At 55.6% G+C, this 17636-nt stretch overlaps 1 protein-coding gene across 1 annotated transcript in view; it reads right to left on the reverse strand.

Annotated features, from left to right (window-relative positions):
- Positions 1-9062: 9062 nt before the first annotated feature.
- ADPRHL1 (ADP-ribosylhydrolase like 1) overlaps positions 9063-17636 on the reverse strand; it is a 48085-nt gene continuing 39511 nt past the window's right edge. The window contains exon 8 of the mRNA XM_073014539.1: positions 9063-16745. Within this exon, the coding sequence (XP_072870640.1) occupies positions 12071-16745 (4675 nt within the window). The 3' untranslated portion in view covers positions 9063-12070. The remainder of the gene's footprint in view (positions 16746-17636) is intronic.

Raw genomic sequence — 17636 nt, forward strand, 5'->3', positions numbered from 1 at the left:
CAGTCCCTATACAGGGTTCCTGACCTGTGGTAAGTAAAGAATGTCACTTTCTGCCGGGCGCGGTGCCTCACGCTTATAATCCCCGCACTTTGAGAGGCCAGGGCGGGTAGATCACGAGGTCAGGAGATCGAGACCATCCTGGCTAACGTGGTGAAACCCCGTCTCTACTAAAAATATAAAAAATTAGCCAGGTGTGGTGGTGGGCACCTGTAGTCCCAGCTAGTAAGGAAACTGAGGTAGGAGAATGGCAAGAACCCAGGAGGCAGAGGTTGCAGTGAGCAGAGATCACACCACTGCACTCTAGCCTGGGTGATGGAGCGAGACTCTGTCTCAAAAAAAAAAAAAAAAAAAAAAAAAAAAGATGTCACTTTCTAACAGGCCCAGGAGCCACAAGTTATCTTGGAAACTCGAGAGGACAGAAATTTACTCAACTCCTAGGTATCTGAGGGTAAAAACCTATGGCAGGGCTCGGCTCTACAAAAGTCTTCTCTAAGATTCCTTCTATGGAACAGAGTTCCCTCAAAGCCAATTTAAAAAGAGACTTTGTGAAAAATATTCTTGCTGCACTTTATACAAATAATCAGGCCAAGTATAATAAAGTAAATCAGTCTTACTATGATTTGTCTTTAGTAAAAATGGGAAACTAGAGAGACAAATACTATGTTTCAAAAACTATGGTACATTTTTTGTTTTTTGTTTTTTGTTTGTTTGTTTGTTTGTTTTTGAGACAGAGTCTCCCTCTGTAGCCCAGGCTGGAGTGCAGTGGCAAGATCTGGGCTCACTGCAAGCTCTGCCTCCTGGGTTCATGCCATTCTCCTGCCTCAGCCTCCCGATACATTGTTGAAACATTGTTTTTAAATTCTAGTATCATCGGTTGTTTTTAGATTTGTTTCTGCAATTTAGGCTAACCTTGCTTATTCCTGTGAACCAACCAGTGAACTCTGACTGCTGCTCAGAAGAAATAAGAGGGATGGGTAATGTAAAAATCTGAATCAATATTCTAATTCTGGGCACACTGGAATTGGCTAGCAACCTCGTATCATCTTGGTTCCAATAGTTGCCCAGTTCATTGAAAGCCTTCTAATTTAGTTTACTTGGAATAATTTTACTTATTTTGCCTTACTATTGTGGAATATATTGCTGTTGTACTCTGTGTAGGTATGCAAAATAAACTTGCTCAATGTTTTCTTAAACTGAACACTTATTAATTGCCCAGATATCACCTTTTGTTGGAACTCAAGGGTTACGAAGAGCCCTCACCACACTGATGCCTTCTGACTGAGCGCCTCTCTACCCTGAACACAAGAGACCCCAATAGTTAGGCAGGAATATCATCGCCCCTATTCAGCCTGAAGAAGTTACAGAAGATGGATGTTTATCCCTTGCAACTCTTAGGATTAAGGGTTCTCTTATAAAAGGGAAGGAGAAAGCATCAGGTGTGTTTGAACCAGAGCAACTCCATCTTGAGTAGGAGCTGGGTGAAATGAGGCTGAGACCTACTGGACAGCATTCCCAGGAGGTTAGACATTCTAAGTCACAGAATGAGACAGGAGGTTGGCACAAGACATAGATCGTAAAGACCTTGCTGATAAGACAGGTTTCAGGAAAGAAGCTGGCCAAACCCACCAAAACCAAAATGGCGACAAGAGTGACCTCTGGCCGTCCGCACTGCTACACTCCCACCAGCGCCATGACAGTTAACAGACGCCATGGCAGCGTCAGGAAGTTACCCTATATGGTCTAAAAAGGAGAGGCATGTTTAATCCACCCCTTGTTTAGCATATCATCAAGAAATAACCATAAAAAGGGGCCACCAGCGGCCCTCGGGGCTGCTCGGCCTATAGAGTAACTGTTCTTTCTTTATTTATTTTCTTAATAAACTTGGTTTCGCTTTACTCCGTGGACTCGCTCTGAATTCTTTCTTGCGCGAGATCCAAGAATGCTCTCTGGGGGTCTGGATCAGGACCCCGTCTGGTAACAACTGCAGTCATCACCCTCCAACACCTTGAGCTGTGTGTTGATGTCTTGGAACTTGCTAGCTGTGAATTAAGCTAACGATGCCTCCCCCACACACAACCCACACCCTGCAACTTAAGGGTGCACAGCCCTTCACTAATCAACGTTATTTCCGTAAACCAACAAGAACTCCTGAAAAACAATTTTGTATCAGCCACTCCCTGTTTCCTCTTTTGCCTTTAAAATCCTGATTGTAACAAAGGTCTAATGGGGCATATCTAAGGCTACTCGGATTTGAGTCTTCCAGGCAGCTGTCCTCACCTTGGCTCAAGTCAACTCTTTAAATCATAATTTGCACCTCAGCCTCTTCCTTCTTGTCACTCTTACATAAATGGGATCCTACAGAATTTGTCCTTTTGTGTCTGGTTAATTTCACTCAGCACGGTGTCCTCAAGGTTCACCGAAGTTCCAGGGTAGGGAGGTTTTCACACAATTTTGTAGCCTGCGTAACCTCTCTACTGTGGGAGGTGCTCCAAAAATGAATTTGGTTGACTCTCTCTCCTCTTTGAGCTTTATTGGACACATTTCTGGCTTGGTGGGCCAAGGTCTGCTAAGAAGAAACTTCTCTCTGTGCATCAGAGGGGGAAATGGTGAGGGCCGTATGCCCCGGGAGCAGCCACCCTCTCAGAGGACGCAAAAACAAAGCACTTTAACCTCCTTCTATCAAAGCCCTAGAAGAGGAAGGTGTGTTTTAAAAACAGACTCTTCTCATTAATCCTGTTGAAGTCTCACTCACTCTGTTGCCTAGGCTGGTGTGCAGCGGCATGATTTCAGCTCACTGCCAGCTTTGCCTCCTGGGTTCAAGCGATTCTCCAGCCTCAGCCTCCCAAGTAGCTGGGACCACAGGTGCCTGCCACCACGCCCAGCTAATTTTTTGTATTTTTTGTAGAGACAGGGTTTCACCATGTTGGCCAGTCTGGTCTTGAACTCAAGCGATCCACCCGCCTCAGCGTCCCAAAGTGCTGGGATTACAGGTGTGAGCCACCGTGCCTGGCTATTTTTTTTTTCTTTTTCTTTTTTTTAACACATGGTCTTGCTCTGTTGCCCAGACTGGAGTTCAGTGTTGCAATCTTGGCTCACTGCAGCCTCAACCTCCTGGCCTTAACTCATCCTCCTGCCTTAGCCTCCCAAAGTGCTGGGATTACAGGCATGAGCCTTCATGCCTGACAGTGGGGTCCTCTTTACCTGAACTGCCCAGGGACCTCCATAAGTATCTCTGGCTGGGGGCCGTGGGTCACGCCTGTAATCTCAGCACTTTGGGAGGCCAAGGTAGGAGGATTGCTTGAGCCCAGGAGTTCAAGACCAGCCTGGACAACATAGCAAGACCCTGTCTCTACAAAAAATACAAAAATTAGTGCATATCTGTGGTTGCAGCTACTCAGGAGGCTGAGGTGGGAGAATTGCTTGAGCCCAGGAGGTTGAGGCTGCCGTGAGCCATGATTGCACCACTGCACTCCAGCCTGGGTGATAACGTGAAACCTCGACTCTTAAAAAAAAAATGGGCCAGGCGTGATGTGTCATGCCTGCAATCCCAGAACTTTGGGAGGCTGAGGCCGGCGGATCACCTGAGGTCAGGAGTTTGAGACCAGCCTGACCAACATGGAGAATCCCTGTCTCTATTTAAAAAAAAAAAAAAAAAAAAAAAAGATTAGCCAGGCGAGGTGGCTCATGCCTATAATCCCAGCTACTCGGGAGGCTGAGGCAGGAGAATTGCTTGAACCCGGGAAGTGGAGGTTGCGGTGAGCCGAGATCATGCCATTGCACTCCAGCCTGGGCAATAAGAGTGAAGCTCGGTCTCAAAAAAAGAAAAAAAAAGTATCCCTGGCACCATGTTCTTCTCACAGATAGGAGAACAGGGAAGAAGGGTGGGTTTTACATCCCCGTGGAGCAGAGCAAACCCACACAATGAGCCTTTCAGGTGTGGGGGCAGGAGCAGGGTGGGGGCTGTCTCCCAGGGACCATCAGTCGGTTGGCTCAGGGACTCAGGAGCCTGGACCTGATGCCAGCAGGCTTCTCCTCTCTACAAAGAGGACATGCAGTCAGCCCAACTCGCAGAGTGGCCAGATCAGCGCCTGGCTGGGCCACCCTGTGACAGCGACACGGGCACTGCTGTGCCACCCCACATGGAGTGCCACACACAGTCACAACAGCCCCATAAGGTAGGTCCCAGTATTACTATTTTAGGGAAGAAAAGACTGGTACACGCACCTGCACACACAGGTGCACACATGGACACACAGGCCTCCACCTCTACTACCCAGACAAGTGCCCCAGTGCACATCACACATGCACTGTGATGTGCACACAACCTGCCCAGACACAGCCTTACACAACACATGGACCCACGCATGCACACTCACTGTCATGTACACATGTGTGTGCACACACACCACCCAGACACAGCCCTCCACAACACAGGGACCCACACATATACACACACTCACTCATGCACACACGCACCACCCACAGTCCTCCACAACACAGGGACCCACACATACACACTCATGCACACACGCGTGTGCACACACACTAAGCAGACACGGCCCTACACAACACAGGGACCCACACACGCACATACTCACTCTCATGCATACACGTGTGTGCACACACACGTCCCAGACACAGCCCTCCACAACACAGGGACCCACACATACACATTCACTCACGCACACACGCGTGTGCACACACACCAAGTAGGCATGGCCCTCCACAACACAGGGACCCACCCACGCACACACTAAGGAAATCTGGAAACACCACGCGACCTCCGGTGGCAAGGCCACGACTGGAAGCCTGGCAGCCTCTCCGGCTTCCAGGTCCCGATGCCAAGGCCGCCCCTCCCTTAATTCACAAGGAGGTCACCATCCCCGCTCCACACCAGGGAGGGGCTCAGCAGCCCAGAGGCCAGCGCCGAGGTCCCCGCGCATGCGCCTGTGTCCCCGGCTCCGGGGAAGGCAGCCCTACCTCAGGGTGCTGGGAGCCTGCGCGCCGCCCTGGTGGCTCCCGGCGCCGTCGGGATGTGGCAGCAGCCGGGGCTTCCTCTCGCAGCGGCCGCCGTCCCGGAGGCCGGCAGCGCCCCCTGGCGGGCCCGGGCAGGAGGCGTCCGACGAGGAGGGCGCCGGGGAGGCGGACGCGGGACGGTGCAGCGGGAGGCCTGTCCCTGCAGGTGCAGGAGGGACCTGCCGCTCCCCTGCGCACCGACGGTGACAACCCCTCCCAGAGACCTGCCGCCCGCGGAGCCTCCCCCAGTGACCTGTGCAGTCCCCAACGGAGAGGCGGGAAGCCGAGCCCTGGAGAAGCCTGGCGACGCGGGCAAAGCCACCTAGCCGGCGACAGGGGCACTGGGCCTCCATCCAGTCCCCCAGGGTCACACATAGGGCTTTATTTTCCGACCCTGAAAGTTACGCAAATGCATTTAAATTAACGCAGAAAGCAGTGACAGATAACGACGGGAAAACGTACCTACACATCGGTGTACGTGGATAACCACTGCTCACCTTTCTTTGCACTTCTCTTCCTTTGCCCCCTTCATAGGTATTTACGTATTTGGGTCTACTATTTTATATTGGATTTTTTTGTTTTTCTTTTTGAGGTGGAGTTTCACTCTTGTTGCCCAGGTTGGAGTGCCATGGTGCCATCTCGGCTCACTGCAACCTCTGCCTCCTGGGTAGGTTCTCCTGCCTCAGCCTCTTGAGTAGCTGGGATTACAGGAGCCCGCCGCCACCAGGTCCAGCTAATTTTTGTATTTTTAGTAGAGATGGGGTTTCACCATGTTGGCCGGGCTGGTCTTGAACTCCTGACCTCAGGTGATCTGCCCTCCTTGGCCTCCCAAAGTGCCGGAATTACAAGCATGAGTCACTGCACCCGGCCTTATATCGGATTTTAAATATTAAATGGTACAATATTTTCCATTTCACAAAGTTCTTCCTCAGCTAATTTTAAATGACTGCTTATTTCACTGAATAAGACACCATACTTTATTTAACTAATCTCTTTTTTTTTTTTTTTAATGGAGTCTTGCACTGTTGCCCAGGCTAGAGTACAATGGTGCGATCTTGGCTCACTGCAACCTCCACCTCCCAGGTTCAAGCGATTCTCCTGCCTCAGCCTCCCGAGTAGCTGGGATTACAGGTGCCCGTCACCACGCCCGGCTAATTTTTTGTATTTTTAGTAGAGACGGGGTTTCACCAGGTTGGTCTCGAACGCCTGACTTCGTGATCTGCTCGCCTCGGCCTCCCAAAGTGCTGGGATTACAAACGTGAGCCACCGCGCCTGGCCGAGAGTGAGACTTTTAATGATGGTCTTGCAGGATCCGGTGTCTAATGGGCAGCCACACCCAGCGCAGTTTCAACAAGGAATTCATCCCCTAGTGCACAGGTCCCTGCCCCAGTTCCTCCTAGGCTGAGCACTCTGGGGTCATAGTCTTCCGGGACGTGACCTGTGGGTTGTTGGGCAGGGGCTGTAGGTGTTTTCTTTAGGGTTGTCCTGCTGCATTTTGTTGCAGCCCACAATGCATTGCAATCCCAGTCAGCTCAGGGGCTCTTTAAGCATTTGGTTTATGACCTAAGTAGCTGGGCAGGCTGATAAGAACAGACAAAGCCAGCTATTTTGCAGGCTGGTAAACTTTCATCTTAGACTAAACTTCTTTAGTTCGGGTGAGAGCACCTAAGGGCCGGGGGGAAGGGAGGGAGAAGGGGAGGCCAACAAGCAGGCACTGGCTAGGACATCCTGTTTCTTCTGTAGTTTACCGACCTAAGCCGATTCAAGGCATTTTGTCTTGGAAATGGACCACTGTAGACGTTGCTTCCTTCATTCCCCGTTTGGCCTCCTTTGTTCTTCTAGAAGAAGATGCCTCAGCACTTTCACGAGTTTGGGGTGTGCACAAATGGGTTTTCTAGTAGGCTCCTGTGCCTTCCAGTGGCTTCCCAGGCACCACCTGGGGTTGTGGACCTGAGCCAGACCAGTCCTCTCACTGTCAGAGAAATGGCGAGCACTGCTCAGCTGCTCAGTCCTGGGCTTCGGGGGGCTACGTGACATCCATTCCTGTCAAAAATCCATGGCGTTCATAAATATTTAGCAAATGCACCGAAGCTCAAACAGACAAATGTACAGGCACTTCCTTTTGTGGTTGGGGCTTTTTCTCCTGTTTAGGGAAACTTTTGACTACCCCAAGCTTATAACAATATCCCAAGAACAGGGTTTGATCAGACTTCTATGTACACCAGTCTCACAGACGCCCTCAATAAGCACTTTTAAAATAGAAGTTCTAACGGAAGCCTGCATCACACCTTAATTGACAGGGGTTTTCTTTCAGGACAAGAGGTACCTGCACCATCCCAAAGTCTCGGCGGCCGGGCCAGTGCTCTCAGACACGAGGCATCGGCTCGATTCAGTGGAACGAGCTTTCCTCCTCCCCAGATACCAAGAACTCGCACCACCCACCGGCACAGCAGCGGTTCAGAATGCAGGCATTTCCGGCTAGGTCTGGCGTGAGCTTAAACCACCCGCTGTTAAACCCTCATGAAAAGTCACTCACAAAGTTCTCCTGCACACAGAGTTGCGGAGTTGCTGGAGAGAGGAGGGTGTCTCACAGACCTGCTGGGCCCGTTGCACCCATACTCCCTCCCTCCCTTCTGTCCAGTCTCCCTCAACATCTGGGAGGACACTCCAACCCTTTGGCCCCACCGTGGCCCAGGTGCACTGGCTGAAGTCCAGTTCCCCAGGTCTTACTCCGGGGCGAGGCCGGCACAGCCTTGACTGGACGGAGGGAGGGTCTGGGGAGCGCATGGCCTTGTTTCTCTAAGCACACCCTAAGGGGTTCCTCTCCCACTTGGGGCCCTGCTCCAGACCCTCCCTCCTGCCTGGGTCACTGCCCCAGGCTGGCCACATTCACCCGATGGGGGTCTGCCCTTCGCCCCAGGCCTGAGTCCTACCTCATTTATGCAGCTGCTTCAATAATGCAAGGAAGAGATATGTAATGGGAAAGGTATTTTATTTCTTTTTGAAATTATTTCCAGCTGAATGATGTTAGTAAAAATACAGAGAGAATACAACAAATGACATTTAGTAATTTTTTCTGACTAACCCATTTTAGCATTGTTTATATACAAAGAAGAATATGAACAAGAAAAAATTTAATAAATAGCTATAACCTAATACATAATCGAAAGACCATAACTCCAACAGCAGAGATACCCTGATAATGGAATAAGGAAGTGGTGCTGAGCTTGTAAAATCCTAGACAATGACCCTCCCTGAGCAAGTGTCCTGAGCATGACCACATTCTCGTAGCCATCTCGGGACCTTCCTGCTGCTGGAGTGCACCGCCACCTGCCCAGCTGCTGTCACTTGCACCCACAGACGTGCGGCTCACAGCAGGCCTGTCAACAACCAGAGGAACCGTAAAAAACTGCAGGGAGGAGGCAGTCAACGAGTCGCTCAAATACACAAAATTAACCATGTTAACTAAGAAGCTAAAATAAATATCGTGTTTTCTTTCTTTTCTTTTCTTTTTTTTTTTTTCTTTTAGACGGAGTCTGGCTCTGTCCCCCAGGCTGGAGTGCAGTGGCGCTATCTCGGCTCACTGCAAGCTCCGCCTCCCAGGTTCACGCCATTCTCCTGCCTCAGCCTCCTGAGTAGCTGAGACTACAGGCACCTGCCACCAGGCCCAGCTAATTTTTTGTATTTTTAGTAGAGATGGGGTCTCACTGTGTTAGCCAGGATGGTCTCCATCTCCTGACCTTGTGATCTGCCCGCCTCGGCCTCCCAAAGTGCTGGGATTACAGGCGTGAGCCACTGCACCTGGCCTCTTTCTTTCTTTGGGTTTTATTTTAAATGCCCATGGGGGTGGTTAGTGCACCGTTCTTCTGCTGTAGTTATTTCACCCCGGGAGGGTGTGGGCCTTAGCCATGCGGAAATGATGGTCGTCTCTGCAGTGTGAATACTTCCACACCCTATCTTCTAACCTGCCCTGTCTCAGCTTAGTATGAACGTACAGACCACTCTCAAATCCCCGTGAAGTCACTGGTCTTTTTTCCCTGCACACAGAGTAACTGTGGTGTTTTCGAGCTAAGGGCAGTGTCATGCTGGGCTGTATCTGGCACATGGAGAGGACGGGCCAGCCGAGCAGGTGGCCTCCTGGCCGCTCACAGACTGTGCCCGCCGGACTGAGAGAGGGGTTCAGGCACAACGCTTCCAGAGCTGTCATCTGGAGGAGATTCTCATCATTTTTTCCACCACTTAAAATAAAACCACTCAATGCCTTCTCCGGTGCACTCTCTGGTCTATTTAAAAATAGCAACACAAGTCCCACCGCTTCTTATTTCTAAAGGGAACAGCCAGTGAACATATTTTTACCTCCCATGTCTGTCATCACATTCTTGCCATTCATTGCCTCAAATCCTAAATAGGTAAAGAGTGAGGGCCGCGCCGCTGTGCCTGGAGTGGCAGGGGCAGCCGCACAGACCTGGGGGCCCCTGACCTCCCCCAGCTCCAGGGAGGACGCCCCAGGCATGAGCGGAGGCCACCAGCAGGACAAAGAGGCCGCTCTGTCAGCCTCTGCTGGACCCCTGAGTTCCTCTCTCATGGGCCTCTCTGGTTGGGTGGCTCTGAGAGGACAACTCCAGCCCCAGCCGCAGGCTCCCAGGACTGCAGGGGCAGGGACTCCGGAGGTCCGTGTGCTCCGTGAGAGAGAGGACCCTGTCCTCCTAGCAGGGGTCCAGCAGCACCATAGCAAGACCTCTGCCCCCATCCGTACCCCCGGATCATCCTGTGTGCAGCTGGGCTGCCCCAGGCCCCACACACGCGAGGCGCACCCAGCACTCAGGAGCTCCACACACAGCAACTCACACTGAGAACCCACACACCAAGCAGAAACCCCTCGGCTGGGCCAGGAGCACAGCCCCCCAATTTATAGAGAAAGCCCCGGGTGCCCTCTGAGGGGAGCTGTGGGGAGCGGCCCCCCAGAGCTGAGCACAGCCCGACCTTCCTTCCAGACACCAGCACTGGCATGTCCTAGCAGGTGAGGGTGGGTCAAACCTGCTGGATCTTAAGTTAATTGTTCGACGTGAAGGAAACCTGTGCACCCTGGAGCATGACGTCCTGCCGCCTGCGTGGCCCCCGAAGCCAAAGCCACTGGCACAATGGGGCCCTTTTTTCTGCCGGAGCGGACCTTCCCTGGTAGGAGAGACCCCAGCCTCGCCATGGGTAGGACGCGCTTGCTGAACGCCCTCTCAAGTGAACCTTCCCTGGTAGGAGAGACCCCAGCCTCGCCGTGGGTAGGACGCGCTTGCTAAACGCCCTCTCAAAGCCAACGCTGGAAAACACCTTCCTCTAAATGAACATCTGAGTCAGAAAACAGGTGCTCACAGCAGGCACCACAGCCCCTGTGCGAATGTGTAGGGCTGTTTCAGGAAACTGCTCAGTAGCAAAGGCAGAAAACGCCAAGACACCTTCAAAAAGCAGGAATTAACTTTCCACAGGGAGGGCACCACCAAAAACGAGGGTGCGGGGCCCCATAGGACGACAGGCTGCATCGGTTCACGCTGAAAATCCACCTGCTCCAGGGCCCCTCAGGCAGCCGGGTGGCCTCACGGGTCAGCGTTTCGGAGGCCAGCGAGTGGCCTGGGACGATAGATTGCGACACGGAGGTACATGACCCCATCATGGGGAAGAAAGTGCTTTAAAATAGATGCATGGAGGAAGAGCCTAAAAAGTAGTCCGGAGTAGCAACAAAAACCATCTGGAGGCAATGTGACGAAGGGCCGCTTTGATTTCCGTCTCGTGCTTCCAGACAGCATTCAAATATTCCAGCCTGAAACGCGTTATCTCAGCACCTGAACAAGGCTGGAGTCGTGGGCCACCTCGGGCCAGGGCAGGAAACACTTCTATGCTGTTTGAGAGGACGGAGGACAGACAGCGATGCTCTCAGGTCTCCGGCACCAGCGGAGCCACCCGCAGGGACTGCAGGGAAGGGAACTCGGCACTCGGTTTCCAGACGAAGCTTCCTTGGGATCCTGGCTTCCCAGGGCTCTGCTCTGTCCCTTTCTCAGAACTTAACGTGAGCATTTCCTGAGGCCTCTTCCTCCAGATGAGCTGGCTCTGGCCTGGCATCCCAGCATCCCCACACCCTCTGGTGACCACCACATGGCCCAGCAGCCACACAGCACCTGGCATTGCCTGGGCGTCTGAGGCTGGAGGAAGCTCTGCCCTTTCTTTCTTTCTTTCTTTTTTGAGATGGAGTCTCACTCTGACGCCCAGGCTGGAGTGCAGTGGCGTGATCTCGGCTCACTTCAAGCTCCGCCTCCTGGGTTCACACCATTGTCCTGCCTCAGCCTCCTGAGTAGCTGGGACTACAGGCACCCACCACCACGCCTAGCTAATTTTTTGTATTTTTAGTAGAGACAGGGTTTCACCATGTTGGCCAGGATGGTCTCCATCTCCAGACCTCGCAATCCACCCACCTCAGCCTCCCAAAGTGCTGGGATTACAGGCATGAGCCACTGTGTCCGGCCTGAAACTCTGCCCTTTCTTTCGAGTCCTGCGGGGTGGGGCCGTGTGAGTCACTTTGGGCCCATGGATGGTGGGTGTCACACGGCCACGTCAGAGCAGGGCATGGCGGGGCATGGACAGGGAGCGGTGGGAGGCGGCCCTGTGAGAGCTGGGGAGGCGTCCCAAAGCACCAGTGTCCTGCAGGTTGAGGGGGCGCACACACCGTGCCACTGTGGGAGGTGTGAGCTCCACGCTGCAGGGTATATGAGACAGGGGTGAGCCGGCGCCCTCGGGTGAAGACACAAAGAATCCCGAGGGCCTGGTGAGGCCACAGGCCCGCACCTCCCACCCCCATGGCCTCGTGGCTCTGTGGGGTGACAGGGACCCGACCCTCATGTAGCTCAGTCCTCCCAGGGTCAGCTTGTGAAGAAGGGAGAGAGAATTATGGAAACAGGTGTCTCCGTAGGGGATTCTCCAAGACGCATTTGGAGGCAGGAAAATGCCTGAAGGCCCTCGATGGGCAGATGTCACAGTGCTGGGCGAGCCACGGTGTGGACTCGGGGCCTCACTTTGGGAGCTCAGACGTGTCGCTGGCCCTGACGCTCATTGGTCTGAAGGACAAATCGAAGGCCCTCTGGTCACTGAAGCTCTGGGCTTTGTACTTGGCCAGGCGCGTGGACCTCCTGTGACGCTCAGGCTCCGATGCCTTCATCGTGTCCTGCGGTACCCTCTCAGCCCCGGGGTGGTCTGGGGACCCCTTCTGGGCCGGGGCCTGGGGAGTCCAGCAGCCCCCAGCCTCGGGCATGGGCTCAGCTAGGCTCTTTCCCAGCCTCAGGGGAGAGGTGGCAACGCTCGTGCCCCTGAGGGGGCGGCTTCCTGGGGGTGGGTGCCGGGTGCTGGGCTCCCCTAGGCCGCTGCCCCCCGACTGTCCACCATCCCTGGGAGCTGGGCTTCTGGACACCCCACTCCTGCCAGCAGCATCTACTCCCTCAGCTGTGCCACTGATGGGCTGCTCCCAGGCCCGAGACGCCATCCCACATATCAAGGCCTGTTCCCAACCCTGTTCCCGAGCCTGCCCCTGAGCCCGTTTCTGGGCCTGCCCCTGAGCCTCTGTCTGGGTCTGCTCCCGACCCTGTTCCCGTGCCCGTTCCTGAGCCCCTTTCTGGGCCTGTTCCTGAGCCCGCCTCTGGGCCTCTATCTGGGCCTGCCCCTGAGCCTGTTCCCGAGCCCGTTCCTGAGCCCCTTTCTGGGCCTGCCCCTGAGCCTCTATCTGGGTCTGCCCCTGAGCCTGTTCCTGGGCCCGTGCCTGAGCCCCTTTCTGGGCCTGCTGCTGAGCCCGTTTCTGGGCCTCTATCTGGGTCTGCCACTGGGCCTGTCCCTGAGCCTGTTCCTGAACCTGTTTCTGGGCCTGTCCCTGAACGTGTCCCTGAACCCATTTCTGGGCCTGTTTCTGGGCCTGTCCCTGAGCCTCTATCTGGGTCTGCCCCTGAGCCTGTTCCTGGGTCCCACCCTGAGCCTGTTCCTGGGCCCATGCCTGAGCCCCTTTCTGGGCCTGCCCCTGAGCCCGTTCCTGAACCTGTTTCTGGGCCTGTCCCTGAATGTGTCCCTGGGTCCCACCCTGAGCCTGTTCCTGTGCCTGTCCCTGGGCCTCTATCTGGGTCTGCCACTGGGCCTGTTCCTGAGCGTGTCCCTGAACCTGTCCCTGGGCCAGTTTCTGAACCTGTTTCTGGGCCTGTCCCTGGGCCTGCCCCTGAGCCCATTTCTGGGCCTGTCCCTGGGCCGCCAGGCTTCCCAGCCCCTTGGGGTCCCCTGAAGGCACAGCTGGGTTCTTGGCAGCCCTGGTGCCCTCCCCCCGCGCTGTGCTCCTCTCCTGCTCCTCCCAGGGTCCCTGCAGATGCTGCTCACCTTGGTCACTGCGCTGGCAGGCACCCCCAACCCTAATGGCCGTCCCTTTGTCCCTGGCCAGATCCTGTGCCCACCGTGTCTGAGGCTCTTTTGCTTGGTTCAGCATAACCTTCGGGCCCGACGGCACCACCCTCTTTCCTGCACCCCCAGGCTGGGGGGTCTCCTCCTGCGCCTGGTGACTCTGTTGCCTCCCCAGGTCCGCCTGTGTCAGGGGACGCCCCTGGGATTCACCTGCTTGGGTCCTAGGCTCGGGGACACTGGCCCAGAGCTTGGCCTGTGTGTCACCAGCAGCAGGGGGCAGGTGTGCCTGTAGACGGGGAGGGTCCCGCTGGTGGGTGCCACTTGCCCACCCCATGTCCGCCTGCATGGGAGGCATCGCGGGAAGCAGATGGTCAGGCTCTGCCCCACGGGGAGACACGACACCCTCCCTGCCCTTTGCCTGTGGGTTCTCAGGAGGCGACGGTGGGAGGCCAGGGCTATAGCTCGGGGACTCCGCCACACTCTTTGCCTGTGGTCTAGGATGATCAGAAGCAGGAATTCCAGACTTTGTGCTGAAACCCAAAAGGTTTCCTTCCACAGCCACATCCTTTCTGCCTCCTACGGCTGCTGTATGTCTGCTGGCTGCCGACGTGTTTGAAGTGTGTAATCGGGGTGCCTCTGGGTGCTGGGCGAGGGCCGCAGCGTCCTCTGGGTGCTGGGCGAGGGCCGCAGCGTCCTCTGGGTGACGGGCGAGGGCCGTAGCGTCCTCTGGGTGACGGGCGAGGGCCGTAGCGTCCTCTGGGTGACGGGCGAGGGCCGTAGCGTCCTCTGGGTGACAGGCGACAGCCGAACCTCTCAGGAGGCTCCTCCCTGCTGCCTCACTCTTGGGCTCCGAGGATCCCCCGGGGGCCAGGAGGCCGTGGCTGTGGGGGTCTTGAGGGAGAGCCTCTCCTCTGGGATGGCTTTTGGACAAGGCTCTGCTTCCCTCCTGGCCCAGCGTCTCTGGCTCTCCCACTCTGAGGTCTCCAGGGCTCTGGGTGCTGCCTGGCACTGGTGCAGGCGTGGCACGGCTCACAACGCTCCCTGCAGCTGCCATCGCCCCACAGGCTTTCGCACCTGGTTTGGGTCGTTCATTTAATGAGGACAGTGGGTTCTCGCGACTGGTGATTTCCTCGGCAGCCTTCAGGGGCTGAGCGGACTCTGTTATTGGTGGCCTTCTGCATTCCTCCAGTGCGTCGGGCACGGTCGTGCCCATCGGGGTGACACCCTCAGGCCCCATATGCCCCTTGGATGGTGCCGCCAGCGACGTGGGAGCACCTGTTGGATTTCTCCCGGTCGGGGACAGCACCTGCTGGCTGCTGGAGGCATGGCTGGTGCTTCCCCTCAGAAGGTTTTGTGAGGCTGCAGGATAACCTGTTGCGGAGCCCTTGTTCCGCGTTGATATTTCATTCGATTCTGGCAACGGATGCTTCTCCTCTCTGAGCTCAGAGGTCCTCTCTCCTGAAATACCGTCAGGATTCCTGGGACTGTGTGAATTCTCAAAGCTGCCTTTGTTTTCCTTCTCTGTCTGGAGTCTCTGTGTCAGAACTCTCTCTGGGACACTGTGGTCGGCACCCGCAGTCCCTCCTGCTGCTGCCGGATCCCAAGCTGTTCCTGGCCCTTGCGGTGAAGAGACACCGAGTCCCACCTGGGTCCCTGAAAGCTTGCTCAGTTCCACTGGGGCTTGGTGACCTTTTCTGTTCTCAGTCACGGTGGGAAATTCTGTGTGTGCATTTTCAACCACATTCCCTCCTCCAAAAATACGAGAACGTTTGTTTTCACAACTTGCTGTATTTTGCAGCATGGCAGGAGGGGCTGGCATTTCGTGGACAACTGGGATTTGGACAGTTATCCGTGGGGGCTCCGTGTCAGGCTGTGTTCTCCGAGCAGCCTGGACCGATGGAGTGTTCAGGGGTGGGATGTGGCCCGGCACCTTCTGTTCTGGGAAATACTTCTGGGTGGCAAAGAGCGGGTCTCTCCCTGGGTCTGGGAAGCCTGCTCCTTCCTGTTCGTCCTCTGAACTGCAAACAGTCATGGTGATTTCAGGGCCCTCCCCTGCACTCTCACCCGGGGACCCAGGAGGCCACATGAGTCTGGCTCCCCTCACCTCCTGGACGCCTCCTGCAGTGCTCTCTGCCATGGGGTCTGCCGTCCTGTCACCTGCGGCTGATCTGGTGCCCCACGGGCTGGCCGATCCCAGTGGGGACGATGCAGGCACAAGACCAGGGAGGACTTTGCCTGTGCAGGGAGCACAAGAGGGGGCCGGCGAGGGGACAGCCTGGCCGTCCCTCCGAGCCATCACCTGGGGTGTCACGGGCTTTGAGGGCCTTGGCTGTCTTTGGGACTCCCCCTCCAGGGGGCCCTTTCCTGCTGCTTTATTCCCACTGGGCTCCGTCTCCCTGGCACTGGGGAGCACGCTGGCTTCTCCTGTGGGCAGACGCCTCGCCTCCGAGTGGCTGATTTTGGTGCAGTGGGACAGCCAGCTCCTGGGGCCACACACGATGGTGGCGATGCTGAGGGCTGGCAGGGGCTCAGCCGTGCAGGCCAGAAAGCGGGCGAGGGGTGTCTTCACGCAGGTGCTGGCCATGGTGGCCGTGTGCAGCACGCACACCTCCGGCCGATGCATCTTCTTCCTCTGCAGGTTCCTCTTCTTCCGCTCCTGCGTGTGCACCCTCAGCGCCCCAGCCTCTGAGCACAGGCAGCTGTTCTGTTCGAACTTCTCCCGCAGCTTGGACAGCACTGAGCTCTTGCCCATGATCTTCGGCAAGAGGCCCCTGGCGACTTTGGGCCGCTCCACAGCGGGCTTCTCGCGCGCTTCTTTCTCCTTCGCCTCCTTCTCCTCGGCGGCCAAGAATATCTTCAGGATGTTCTTCACGGTGCTCTTCCCGGCCGGGTGGCCCCAGCGGGGCTTCTCGCTGGGGCAGGGCTTCGGGGCCGGCTCCTTGGTCTTCTCCAGGAGCTTGTTGATGGTGGCACCCACGAGGCCCCCACCGGGCCCCTGCTTGTCCTTGGAGATCAGCCGGCCCACCTCCCGGGTCCTCTTGAGGTAGCGCTCCCGGCCAGTGCCCAGGAACTTGGCCTGCAGGAGCTGGAAGCGTGTGGGCCTCTGGGTGGCCTCCTGGGTCTGGGTCTGGTGGCAGGGCCTGCTCTCCCCGGCCTCTGTCTCCGAGGGCCGGTCTGCGCGGCCCGTGATGTACAGCAGCAAGCTGCTGAGGATGGAGTGGGCGGCCGGGTCACAGGCCAGCTTGCCCATCTTCTTCTTCAGGGCTTGGGCGTCCACAGACATGATGTCCCTGCAGGTCTTTCTGCTCTTCCGACTGTGGAAAAAAAGGAATCGTCACTTATTTTGTCGTCATGTTTTTTGCAAGGTGACTCTAGAACATTGGTCATGGGGCAATCCCACGTTCTCAGGGGCCCCGAAAGCGTGGTAGGGAGAGAGAGAGATTAGGAGCCAGGAGCTGTGGCTTCTGGGCTGTCCCTGCTGTTAATTCGGGGGTGTCAGGGATGCCAAAGCTTTTCTGGGTCACTCTTTCCTGTTAAATGGCAGGAGCTTCTGACCCACGCTCCTCCTGAGGGCACTGAGGAGTTGACGTTGAACGGTTTTGTGAAAACATTTGGAAAACCACTTTGCATATGCAACATATTAAAAAATTAACATATTTTGCTTGTACAGTAGGTGAAACAGCAAGTATAAAGAAGTGTCTACTCTCTGTGTGGCCTGTGTATGTGTCTACTGTTAAGTATGACAGATGAAATTAACAGCATAAATTCTGCCACGGTCCAGGGACTTGGGTCCCTACAGCAGAGATTCTGAAGATTTGGCAAATCGCTCAGGTCTAAGGTGGGTGGAGAGAGGAGAAAGAATTTCCTCACAAGCTCCTGGGCAGGAACCAGCACTGCAGTGGGCAGTGGCCCCCCAGGAGTGGGGGAGAAGGGGCTGCAGAGAGGAGGGAAAGAGGGGCCTGCAGAGAGGAGGGGAGGAGGGGGCTGCAGTTAGGAGGGGAGGGGGCATTCCAGAGAGGAGGGGAGGAGGGGGCTGCAGAGAGGAAGGGAGGAGGGGGCTGCAGTTAGAAGGGGAGGGGAGCATTGCAGAGAGGAGGGAAAGAGGGGGGTACAGAAAGGATGGGAGGAGGGGGATGCAGACAGGAGGGGAGGAGGGTATTGCAGAGAGGAAGGAAAGAGGGGGCTGCAGAGAGGAGGAGGGGAGG

This window comes from Chlorocebus sabaeus, chromosome 3 (assembly GCF_047675955.1).
Source record: "Chlorocebus sabaeus isolate Y175 chromosome 3, mChlSab1.0.hap1, whole genome shotgun sequence".
NCBI lineage: Eukaryota > Metazoa > Chordata > Mammalia > Primates > Cercopithecidae > Chlorocebus > Chlorocebus sabaeus.